This window comes from Cucurbita maxima, unplaced genomic scaffold, assembly GCF_002738345.1.
Source record: "Cucurbita maxima cultivar Rimu unplaced genomic scaffold, Cmax_1.0 Cma_Scf00012, whole genome shotgun sequence".
NCBI lineage: Eukaryota > Viridiplantae > Streptophyta > Magnoliopsida > Cucurbitales > Cucurbitaceae > Cucurbita > Cucurbita maxima.
Window position 1 is genome coordinate 5,082,319 of NW_019272028.1, and position 11,795 is coordinate 5,094,113.

Sequence of the window (11,795 nt, forward strand, 5' to 3'; positions counted from 1 at the left end):
TTTTTTTTTTTTTTTTTTTTTTTTTTTTTTTTTTTTTTTTTTTTTTTTTTTTTTTTAATAATTTATTTGAGCTTATTGACTTACTGTATAAACAGTGAGAAGACTCACAATGATACCCATCTTGATTGAAGGCCAAAATTTGCAGTTATTTTATAAGCTATTTGAGTCATTTTCAGAGTATTTATATTACTTGAATTATACTAATTGTTAAGGGAGTTGAAAATGATTGATTTAAGACATAGTCAACATAAAATTAGACATATAATTATCAAACCTATACGCAATCTCAAGTGGTTAATTAAAAAAAATATACCTAAAAATGCACCATTTATTGTTTATAATAAATGAGAATTTCAATTTAATAATACCACATGCCCTATTTGATAAGAAGAAACTAATTTAATAATTTCTCTTGTTTACATTTATTAAAGCCAATGTTAATTAATTTTCCTCACTACAAAGAAAAACTCCCTTCCAATTGTTGGCTGAAAACAGGACAAAATGAACTCGAAGAAATTTCAAAAGCAACTTTATTTTTGTTACATGAACTCAAAGAAGATTATTATTAAAAAAAATAATAAACAAATCATTAAGTTAAAACCAGAGCAAGACAAAAACCAAAAGTTGAAAGAGGTCATTCGAATTCTATGTATGTATATACAACAATCTGAAATCTCGGACAATAATGGAAGTAGGAATAGAATAAAGCTACAAAGTCCTTCATTTTTGTCACTAACGGTCAATTAAAAGTTGAGAGAATGCAGAGAGGAAGGGTTAGTGGGGGAACAGAATCTACACAGATTTTGGTTGATTCCTTTTCACTTTTATCTCTTTTGATGATCTTTCAGAACAGCCTCATTAATGGGGTGTCCAAAAGGAAGGGTACAAGCAAATAGCAGAGAAGAAGATATTGATATTCTGACAAACATGTCACTTAATGGAGCACAACTCAACTTCATTCATTCAAATACGTGTAGACAAAAGCATGTTGCTCAAATAGTAACATCAGCTTATTTACAATATCTTAGTTGTTGGCCTTTTACCTTTAAAGAATGCAACATTTCAACACTAGCCCCTTTTGGTCTACTCGTCCATCTTCATTTCCTGCAACAAGTAAGTTATCCAGACTTGAAGAATGACAGGAAAGATATTATGAAGTTGAAGATATCACAAGACAAGCAACTGAATGGGCCTTAAAACATTTTAAGAATCATGATCGAACTTCACTAGCAGAAGCCACAACCACGCCAAAGTAACGAGACATCTAAAAATAGTCCACTGGTACGGTTTATCAGATTCGACCAAATGATGTCACTTTAACAAGACGGAGCTCTGTCAAGGACAGATTGTTAAAGTTCTTCATGCTTTCCATATATGGTACCACTGGAAGACATCTCATGAACCCACCTGATGGATGACACTGAAGTGTCACGCCTGATATGCCAGCACCACTAACAGCTCTATAAAATCCTCTAATTTAAACAGTCCGTTGCATGATGTGGAACAGAGTTATGAAAGATTAGGACTTTCGCTTTGATTCTTCAAGCTCTCCTCGTCAGATCAAAAGATATTTGGTTGTTAGAAAACACATGCTAGCTAGGTAGCCACTATTGATTTGATCCCAAAGTCTCTTTTATTTTTCACTTTCTCCAAAACCGAGTGGCTATGTGGTAGATCTTGATTCCATAGGTATAATAAGCACAAATACATCAGTTTGGCTAGCTTGTCCATGTCCAACATATGTCGGACATTTAGATGCTCCAAAACTTGTTGGACACATATAGGGAACTTGTTAGCACAATAGATGTGTTAGACATTAGTTGCACTAAAGTCAATATAGATCCAGCATTTGTTAAACACATATATAACATTTATTAAGTATACTAAATTGACATGTAATAATAAATTTTGGGGGTGATACATCAAAATCATTCTTTTAAGCATATCCATGCATAAACAAACGGACTTTGAATTGCCTAGTATCAAAATGATACATATTTTAAAATTTTATATTTTAATAAACATGTCCATGTCCTAGATTTATATAAAATGACATTGCAGTGTATGTGTTGTATTGTATTTGTATCTCATATTCGTATATGTGATTCGATTCTTAGCCCCCTAGGGTGAACACATTCCACAATTTAACAGAAAATAAATGAATTAAATAGAGCTATCATGCAGAAAATTCCTACTTTGAGCCTCCCTCTGGCCTCTCACATGCACTTGTTCCTTCTCGACTAATTAGGAGGCTATTGTCTTTACTTGGGTGTGCCACCTGGAGTCTGGACGAGCCCATAGATTTTGAGAAACCACAGAGGATGTTTAAATGAAGCAAGTTACATACTCCTGAAATCTCTGTTCAGGAGTTACATATTGAATTTAAGCATGTTACATACTCCCAACGCAGAATAATGCTTCTGAAATCTCTGTTCTTTCAAGCATATCCCCATACCCTCTTTCTTAAATTCAATATGCCTTGGAAATTTAAGAGAAGAACAGAAATTAAAGGTTATCACCTAATGGGACGGGAGGTCTCCATTCTTGTTGAAAGAGGTAATCCTGAGAGAGGAGGCCTAAAGAACACAAATACAGCTTTGATATCGAAATGGAGATGAGTGTTTAATTCAAAGGCATAACCTTTATGGGTCAAATTTTCTATTAGTTCATATGGGCTTGATCAAGAGGCTGGAAACCATAAGTTCTCACTGTCCCAAGTTCTTGAATGCATATTTCTTCTATATGCATTCAGGAAACAGGATTGTCCTTGAAAGTTAATGGCCAGAGAGGATAGAGTTATGTTTTGGAAAGCATATCGTTTGAAGAACAGACATTTCCTATTATTTACCATAGCCTCTATGGGTTGGTAGAGTTCCAAAGAATAATTCATAAACTAACAATGGCTCAGTGATGAGGGCTCCTGACAGTAAATTTCCCAGAACCCTATTTGAAGCAGAGACCAGAAGTGGGCTGCTCTCTTTAACTGAACCCAACCAGCACCAAGGTTATGGAGTTGAACCTTGGATATGTCAAGCCAATTCACTTGTAAGCCCTTTTCAACCAGCTTTCACATTTCATCCAGGCCACCATACATTAACCCCATCCTCTCAATAGCATACTGAATACCAGAAAGTCCTTCCCTTGCACTTTAGTGCCGGAGCGTAGTTACAATAGAGACAGAATTAGGATGGAATTCCCAAGCCTAGCTTTGACTCTTAAATGAAACGTTAATGTATAGATGTTTGAAAGACCAAGACCACCTTTTATTTTCTTGCCCTCCCAATTCATCCTGCCCGTTTAGATTGTTGGGTAGATCTGGATTGCAATGGTGTTTCCTCAGGATAGCAAACAGGCTATTTCCAACTCCTTTGAAACCATAATTTCATAGACAAAATTGAAGTCTAAAAGTTGATGCCATGAAAGTGATCTTGTAGGAGGTGGGAGCGAAAACAAAACCACACAGTTTTAAAGACAGAATGCGGGAACCTAGATGTTTTGGGATATAGCTAGATTGCTAGTATACTCTCTCAAATCATTTTTGCATTCAGATATTTTTTGTTTTAGATAATGGAGTGTCATCTCGGAACCTCCTTCACTGGATAGCCTTCTTGGTTATACCCTCCTTGACTGGACGAAACAAATCTTATATTCCCTCAGGTACATTTTTTTAATAAGATATAGTTTCTCAAGCATGCAAATCAATTCAATCTGCTGTATATATTAACGAGAGGAGTGTGCTGTCCATAATGAGAAGTGAATAAATGAATAAACTCACCTTCAGAAGGCTGACTTAGTCTCCTGTTCTGGGGAGAAGTCATTTCTTTCTTCAACTGCATTAATATGTCCTCCATTGTATGCTCCCTTTGCCAATTAGAAAGCATGGGAAAAAGGCTTGGTTCCACCTAGTCATTCAGCTAAGCTGTTAATTTATTTTCGTCACAATGCAGCAAGCGTTTCACAAAATCATCACATACCACACCAGTTTCTGGATTGACACAGGTCATATTAATCCGAGTTTGAAATCTCACGCTGGGAGGATTATCAGGATAATCCTGTCCACAGAATAGCTTGAGTTGATAAATCCGTCCTTCATGAACAGTCTGAAAAGCAAGAAAGCAACGATTCAATTTACAATTCTATTCGTGCTCTCCCCAACAACAACAATAATAAAGAAGAATACATCAACTTCCACCAACGCAATGAAACCGCAATGCTCATTTTCATCAACATGAGGAAGGTACTCAAAAATATCAATTTTCTTTTGTGATGAATTTTCAAGGTAAAGACAATTAGAAAGTTAGTTATGTAACTACACTTCCCAAAAATTAAGTACATCAAACTGGCATCACAGACCCTCTGTGCACTTTTTAGGAGATTTTAGGAGGCAGAGACTGAAGATAGAATTTACAAACTACAAAAAAAAAAAAATAATAATAATAATAATAAATAGAGGGAGCACAAAGATCAGAGAATAATGTACTCTGGAAAAACTCAATTTAGATCATTTTCAAAATACCAAGGACATAAATCAAGTCCAAAAAGATCATGTATACTTTTTTTTTATATATATAAGGAACAATTTCTTTTATGTATGAAATCTACAAAAGGGACGTTAATTTGTGATGATTACAAAAGATTTTCCCAATTTGTTAGGACGGAGGAAAAGCCATAGGAAGCAAAGTAGAAGACAATTTACACCAAGAAATAACAAGGTAAACAACAAGGTCAAAGATCCTAGCATGAGATTGATCTTTGTCCAAGAAGACCTGCTGATTTTGCTCTTTCCAAATCCAAAAAACCGCTAATGCCATTTTCCGAGCAAAGCTTTAAAATGTTTGAAGGGGTGATGAGCCAAAACAGTATGTTGGAAATCTTTCAACACCCAAAGGCTAACAAAGTTTACATTTCTGTGAACTCCTACAATTGATACTGTGGAGTATGATATTTCCATCATTTTTTGAAACTATCCATATCAAGATTTATAGCAGTCGACCAAGATGTCATCAGAGACAATAAGCAATGAACAAAATGGATGAAAAATGAACTTACATTAGGTGGCCCTATAATTGTTCCCGTCCAAGACGCCATATAGATATCATCAGCATCATCCATTCCATAACTCACAGTTCCATCCCCGATTCCTTTTTCACCTCTTTCAAGTTCTTCCAGTAATCTGAAGTTTCGGGGAACTGCAAAATGATAATAACAAATAAACAAAATTAGATCTCATGGTGCAACAATTATAAACTCCTGTGAACAAGGTGAAAAAAAATCATTAAGATGTATGACGAGTTCTCATACATCGTCATTTACTGTCCTCAAACCACCACAATCTTTCGAAGAACAAATTACAGATTGTTGAAGAAATAACATGAAGATAGCAACGGAAACTAAACAAATAGATTCATTTTCAAAATGTATCTATCCAATGTAAAGCAGACAACATAAGATAAAGCGAACCAAATGATTACTTCAATTAGAAAATGAAACGAAAATAGTCTCATCCATCCATATCACCACACTCTTCCAATTTGGAGTAAACAAAAAAATCCAAGCATATCCCAAACACAATATTTGGAAATTACGTTGGCGAGAGAGTGAAAAATCATAATAAAAGTTGATTCCCGAACAGAACAAACTCCAACATCCCGAAAAAGAACAAACAAAAAAAAAAAAGGCGTTGCAGAATCAGAATTCGCATCAGAAAGAAGAAAAAACCTAACAAGATAGAAATTATCGAATGGTGGAATCGGATAGATTGGGGTTTCAAAGACTCACCGACTACCTTCGCGGCCTCGTCACCCATTTTAGACGATCGGTGTCTGAGCTAGGGCTCCCAAACTTAACTGTAAGAGAGAGAAAGCGTGCGATAGAAGATAGATGAGAGAGAGAGAGAGAGGGAGAGAGAATGGAGTAACACAAGAAATAATGGAGGAGTCAACTACAGTTCGGTACTCGGAAGAGGCAAAAAGCAGAGTAGTCATGTGCTTCGCGGCCTATGGTACTTCCCCTGCACCTGCAGATCACTGCCGTTCCATTGATATGCTTGATTGACAGCGGCTAAGGCGGTGGCATAGATCTGATCATAACAAACTTTACATGGATCTTATCATAGAGATTAGGAGACAAAAACAAAAGAATAAGGAAGACAGATTTGTAGGATGGATGGATGATGATATAAACAACAAAACACATGACGTTTCTGGCTTCTGTATTTTTTCTGGATTAACTTAGAGCGTCCAGAAACCTACAATCTTTGAAGCCCACAGATCTTCTGAGATATTGGGAAATCCAGAAATTTAGCATCTTTGAAGCCCACATGATCTTCTGAGCAATTGGGGAATCCAGAAATCTACGATCTTGAATCCCACGTGATAGTAATACTGCAATGAAATTGAACACATACATTTTGAGAAAGGAACGATGATACCAAGAAAGAACTCCCAAGTCTTTTGAGAAGAATCGTAAGTTTTTACCTCAGAGAGTGCTAATGTTACGCAAACAGCCTAGCAACATAAGATTGTGGATCTAGCGTTTGTTGTGGGAAAAAAACATGCAACAAAGATGGCAGAAGAGTGAAGAAAATCACAGCAACATACAAAATTTGGGTTTATTCTCTAATTGAATCACCCATATTCTGCAATTAGCATCTTTGTTTGACTATGTTCTTCACAACCAATGAGTTTATAGCCACATTTGGAGCCCCAAAAGGACAAGAAATATAACACATTCTGTTCAAATACGTGATAGATAATCGCGTTGGTCTCTCAGGCAATTTATCAAACAGATAGAGTGCATCATACAAAATTTTGAATTACCGTACCAGCTTAGACCCATCTCTTGTAAAATCCTCTTCCGACATGATCATGATACCTGCGCATCATTTCTTAAGAGTGAAAACTATCTCTACATATATACACAGAGTCTTCTTCCATATGTTTTGTCCTCACTCATATGCATTCTACGAAAATTCACGCTTAGTCATAGAGTTCCTATTACTTAACCCTTGAAGAAGAAGAAAAAAACGTGCACCTTGTTGGTATAGATAACGACTTTCGATTCTTTTAAGTTTTTCTTAACTATTTTGTTGTTATGACCCATTTCATTTGATTGCAGTATCTTTTCATTCATGTACCGCATATTTTCTCTGAAGTTCAACTAATTTTAATATATATTAAAAGCAAACTAAAATATAACTAATGTTAAAATATAAAAATCAAAATATCATTTTAACCAATTACCAATAGGACTCTTAAAAGTATCCATCAAATCTCGTCCCTAAACCATCTTTTACCTACTCATTTGACAAACTCATTAATTTGCTTTTATATATATTACTTTTTTGAAGTTTGGGCAATATGATTTGATATCTATTTTAATAGACTCCATCGTTATATTTAGTAAAGGAGTAAAGGATTAGTTTTTAAACGGTAAAGAAAGAAAGTTAGAATTTAGTCTCTATAATTCTTTTAATATAAAAGAGAATATTTATAAAAAATTTATTGAATAAAGAGTATTTATAAAGTTTTATGAGATGCTCACATTTCAAATTTAACCTATAAAAAATATAGCCTACCGAGTTATAGAATCTTCTTCGACACACGAAGGGCGATCTCCAGATTGGGTTAAAACATTAGGTAAGGGCAGAAAGGTCTTTTGGGACCCATATGTTTGGAATTTTTATCCTTTCCCCCTTTCTGTAATGGGTAGGGGCAAAAGTTTTAATGAATTTTGTTTCCCAATATTCTAAAAAATATCATCCTTTAAAATATTACTATTTTATTAAATATTATAATTGGAAGGGTAAGAAACAAATATAAACACGTAATGACAATTGAACGTCTTTTTCATTTTACCTTTATTCTTGCTTTTATAATTTCCAACACACAAATTTAAAAAACAAAATTTATTCCATAATGTCCTCTTCTTTCTATCTTTCTTTCTTTCTTTCTTTTCATTTTAAATAATATTTCATAAATGCTAATACACTTTTTAAATATTCTTCTTCATTAATTCATTCAAAAAGGATATTGATTTGAAATATTAAACCAATTTAACGGACTTAATTACTTTAATTATACAACATAATAACTATAATCACCTCCCATTACTGCATTCCAAGCCTTGCTATAACAATCATAATGTATACAAACCATCTTTACCCTTCAACTTAAAATATTTGTTTCCACGCCCTTGTAAATGATGTTTTGTTCTCCTCCTAATCAAGGTGAGATCTCACAATTCATCCCCTTTAGGGTCTAACGTCCCCACCGACACACCGCTCGGTGTCTGGTTTTGATATCATTTGTAATAGTCCAAGCCCACTTTACAAAATATTGTCTTTCATTCCAAATATTGTCTTGTCCTCTTAGGCTTTTCCAAATTTTGTCCCTTCCAAATATTGTCCTTTTAGGCTTTTCTCTCGTAGACCTCACATAAACCTTCTCTTTCTTTAGGACTCCGACCATATAAATCAACAATGAATACAATGATTCAAAGTTTACCCAACTCATTACAGGGAGATAAAATAGTGTTAAGAGATCTTTGTATCCGAACCAACAAACTTGACAAAGTACTTAAAAATGAAACAATTAACTAATATGGTGAATTGTTCAAGAAACACGATCAATCAATAAGGTTTGGATAACTTCAATTTAGGCAAAAAGAAAGAAGTGTGTGGAAAAGTGAGAGTATTGATAAGAGAGCTCAGCCAATGTCCTATCATTTGCAAGTGGATTGGGTGCCATCTTTCATTTCATCGATATCTATTTGTATTATTTCAAAATTGATGGTAACATAACAGAAGAAAACAATCTATCTTTGCCTACAGCAGCTATAATTCACAATTGATCATGAACAGCCCCAACCCCCATGTACAGCCCCGATCAAGCTTTTGTCAATGTCATGAACATGGCTTCCATCAGATTGCAGAGAAGAAAAGATCAAACCATTTAATTGAAGTTTTCCTCTCCATATTTACAAGGAACAAAAGACAAGACTGAGCTCACAGATCATCAGTTGCTAGAAGATCATCCTTCTTTTGCTCTCCCATGGATGTCAGTCTTTCAACTAAGATATCTAAAGCTTCCTTCATCCACCAGTGTCTGCATACTTCTCGAGCTTCACCAACACTCATCTGAGTATAAACAAAGTTCAAATTCCATATTAGACAATGATCTTAACAATCGTGTTTACAATGAAATCTAACAAATTTTGATAGCATATGAGCTTTCAGAACATACCCAAATTCTCTCTCGAACATGCTTCTCAGGCCACAGGTCTAGCTGCTCCTCAACAAATAAAGGGAACATATAGCCTTCATAGTAAGTGCCTTGGCTTTTGCTGATGAATCTCCATTTCCCAAGTTGAGACTGTAACATAACAAAAAACCAAATCCACTTTAATTTCATAATCTTCCATGGGTTTCAAAAGAAGATTTACAAAAGACAAGATACTAACCTCAACTTGGCCAAGAACTCCAGCTTCTTCAAGTGATTCTCTAGATGCAGCTTGTTCTAAGGATTCATCAAGCTCCCAACCACCCTAAAATGGGAAAAATCTCTCAATGACAAAGAACCAAATTGATAAAAACAAGAAGTAATTCATAGAGTTTTGTGTTTGTGAAGTACCTTGGGGAACATCAGGCCTTGACCCTTTTGAGAACTTATCACAAGCACCTCGTATTCATTATCAATCTTCATCCCATCTTCGCTGTATTTAAATCTATACGGGATACAACTGCAATAATCCAACATTTTGGCATGTTAATCGACTAAAAATGACAGAAGCAAACAGAACAAACTGAAAAAAACCCAAAATCAAAGAAGAAATGAAGACCCACCCGACAACTTGGCGAAACCCCATATGATTATATCTCTGCAATTCTCTACCAGTACGAGAAACCAAACAAGCCATGTTCTCAAATCAAAGAAACGAACCGAAACGAAACAGAATCTTCAAATCAAGCCCAGAAAGCAGAGAGATCTAGATGGAATCTGGCGGAATCAATGAATCGAAGATGAAGATTAAGAAAAGAAAGAAAAAACCAGATTGAAAGGCAGAGGATGAGGATGAGGATGAGAAAAGGGTGGATGAAGGGAGGCATATATAGAAAATGGCGGTTGGTGATGGGATAACTGCGAGGGCAAAAGTACGCGTAAAAAGGGGGGCGGATTGAATTTTGAAGGGAGTCTTTCAGTGCGTGCGATGAGCGTAAAGACAGCGTATAGCCCACAAGCGAGAGCCAACGCCACTTGGCTTTGGGTCGTGGATGGCGACATCACAATCAGGCTTTTCTTGCATTTCTTCTTCGTTGTAATCAGCTTCCGTGTCGTTTCCTTCAACAGCTATTTCACGCTGCTAAGCGAGAGCCAATGCACCCACTTGGCTTAGGGAACTCTTTTGCTTTTATGGCTAAACGTTGACTCTTTTTGGGCTTTCTACACCTTCCTCCTTTTCATTCACACCCATCTCTCTCCCTATTTGAATTGCAACAAATCCAATTTTGTTAGGATAATATTTTAATAATATAGGTCGTAATGGACAAGATTGTCAGTATAACAACTTAAGTTCATCGTTAGTCGATATTGTCGTTTAGACCCCTCAAAGTTTGTAAAACGCATTCGATAGAGAGAGATTTCCATCCCATTCAGGTACTAGTATCCTCGCTCGCACACCGCCCAGTGTCTGGTTCTGATACCATTTGTGACAACTCAAATTCACAGCTAGCAAATATTGTCTTTCTATATTATCTTTTTTAGGTTTTCTCTTTTGGGTTTCTTCCTCAAGGTTTTTAAAACGTATATGCTAAGGTGATTTGAGATCTCATTGTCAACGCTAGAAATGTCCATTTAACACGTGATAACATGTCAGTAAGAAGTATGGAGAGAATTAGAAGAGATTTCTCTTCATTAGCTAAACGGTTCGTTTTTTCCTAATCCAATTCATGTTATATTTACATATAAATATATCAAAACTAAAGTACAAAACCTACCGTCAATATTATATCTATATCTTATTCTATTTATTTTTAATATTAAAATTTGAGTTTTTATAAATTATATTGATAAAATATTATATTATATTTTTTTAATAGAAACTAATTAAAAACAGAAATTATCCCTTAAAAATATATTTTTTGAAATATATAATTTCCTAAAAGTATATAAGAAAAAGAGGATATTTTTAATTTTTTTTTAATAAGTTTGCATAAAAAAAAAAAAAACATTTTAATAAAACAAATATTATTTTGTAGCCACGTCATTATAGATATTAAAAATATATTTAAAATTTGAAAAGCATTTAAAGAGAGAATTGTTGATGAGCTGGAATCCCGCGTTAAATTGGAATGAATTTTGTGTCCAAATTAGTAAACAGTGAAAAAAGGGAAAGGAAATAAATATTCTAGAAGATTTATTAATATTATAATTACCGTAAATTGATTTTTTTAGGTAAAAATAAGTCAACACATAATAACAATAATGATGTCTCCATTAAAATTCAAGTCAAATAAAACAAAGCTTGGGCAATGATCGCAAGTGTTTGAAAATGACATTTATATTATTATTTTTTTTAATATATGTCTACAAATAACTTGTATTAATTGTCACTTTCATTTGTCTTAATGAAATCAAACTCCCTTTAATTGTACGTCTCTTTACTATTCTCCTTTTTATTTTCAATTTATGCCTTCCAATTTTATTTCAATATTTATATTATTTTACTCGTAGTTAATACTCTTTTATTTATTTATTTATTTATATTAAACAAAAACAAAAAAAAAAAAAAAAAAAAAA

General features: G+C 34.2%; 2 protein-coding genes across 6 annotated transcripts; both read right to left on the reverse strand.

Annotated features, from left to right (window-relative positions):
- Positions 1-686: 686 nt before the first annotated feature.
- LOC111487038 (ubiquitin-conjugating enzyme E2 variant 1B-like) lies at positions 687-6,112 on the reverse strand. 5 transcript variants are annotated; one of them, XM_023134253.1, is made up of 6 exons: positions 5,779-5,915; positions 5,050-5,189; positions 3,975-4,100; positions 3,776-3,902; positions 1,044-1,104; positions 687-882 (listed from the first exon to the last, which is right to left on the reverse strand). In XM_023134253.1, exons 1-5 carry the CDS (start codon positions 5,804-5,806, stop codon positions 1,046-1,048), a joined length of 480 nt encoding a protein of 159 aa, XP_022990021.1. In that variant the 5' UTR covers positions 5,807-5,915; the 3' UTR covers positions 687-882; positions 1,044-1,045. The 5 variants fall into 5 exon arrangements, with proteins under 5 accessions (XP_022990021.1, XP_022990020.1, XP_022990019.1 ...); XM_023134252.1 differs by lacking the exons at positions 687-882; positions 1,044-1,104 and adding exons at positions 1,990-3,644; positions 5,956-6,112 and having other exon boundaries at positions 3,698-3,902; positions 5,779-5,846; XM_023134251.1 differs by lacking the exons at positions 687-882; positions 1,044-1,104 and adding exons at positions 1,990-3,644; positions 5,946-6,112 and having other exon boundaries at positions 3,698-3,902; positions 5,779-5,846.
- Positions 6,113-8,721: 2,609 nt separating this feature from the next.
- On the reverse strand, positions 8,722-10,151 carry LOC111487037 (nudix hydrolase 17, mitochondrial-like). The gene is made up of 5 exons (XM_023134249.1): positions 9,842-10,151; positions 9,630-9,738; positions 9,460-9,543; positions 9,243-9,371; positions 8,722-9,136 (listed from the first exon to the last, which is right to left on the reverse strand). The coding sequence occupies exons 1-5, from the start codon at positions 9,913-9,915 to the stop codon at positions 9,005-9,007; spliced, it is 528 nt and encodes a 175-aa protein (XP_022990017.1). The 5' UTR covers positions 9,916-10,151; the 3' UTR covers positions 8,722-9,004.
- Positions 10,152-11,795: the final 1,644 nt, after the last annotated feature.

Coding starts and splice junctions, on each gene's coding strand:
- LOC111487038 (XM_023134252.1), bottom strand. CDS start 5,806: ATGGGTGACGAGGCCGCGAAGGTAGTCG. Junction 4,101..5,049: donor CAATTATAGGGCCACCTAAT/GTAAGTTCATTT, acceptor CTTGCTTTTCAG/ACTGTTCATGAAGGACGGAT. Junction 3,903..3,974: donor TCAATCCAGAAACTGGTGTG/GTATGTGATGAT, acceptor CTGAATGACTAG/GTGGAACCAAGCCTTTTTCC.
- LOC111487037 (XM_023134249.1), bottom strand. CDS start 9,915: ATGGCTTGTTTGGTTTCTCGTACTGGTAGAGAATTGCAGAGATATAAT. Junction 9,544..9,629: donor AAGGCCTGATGTTCCCCAAG/GTACTTCACAAA, acceptor TTCCCATTTTAG/GGTGGTTGGGAGCTTGATGA. Junction 9,137..9,242: donor ATGTTCGAGAGAGAATTTGG/GTATGTTCTGAA, acceptor GTTTATACTCAG/ATGAGTGTTGGTGAAGCTCG.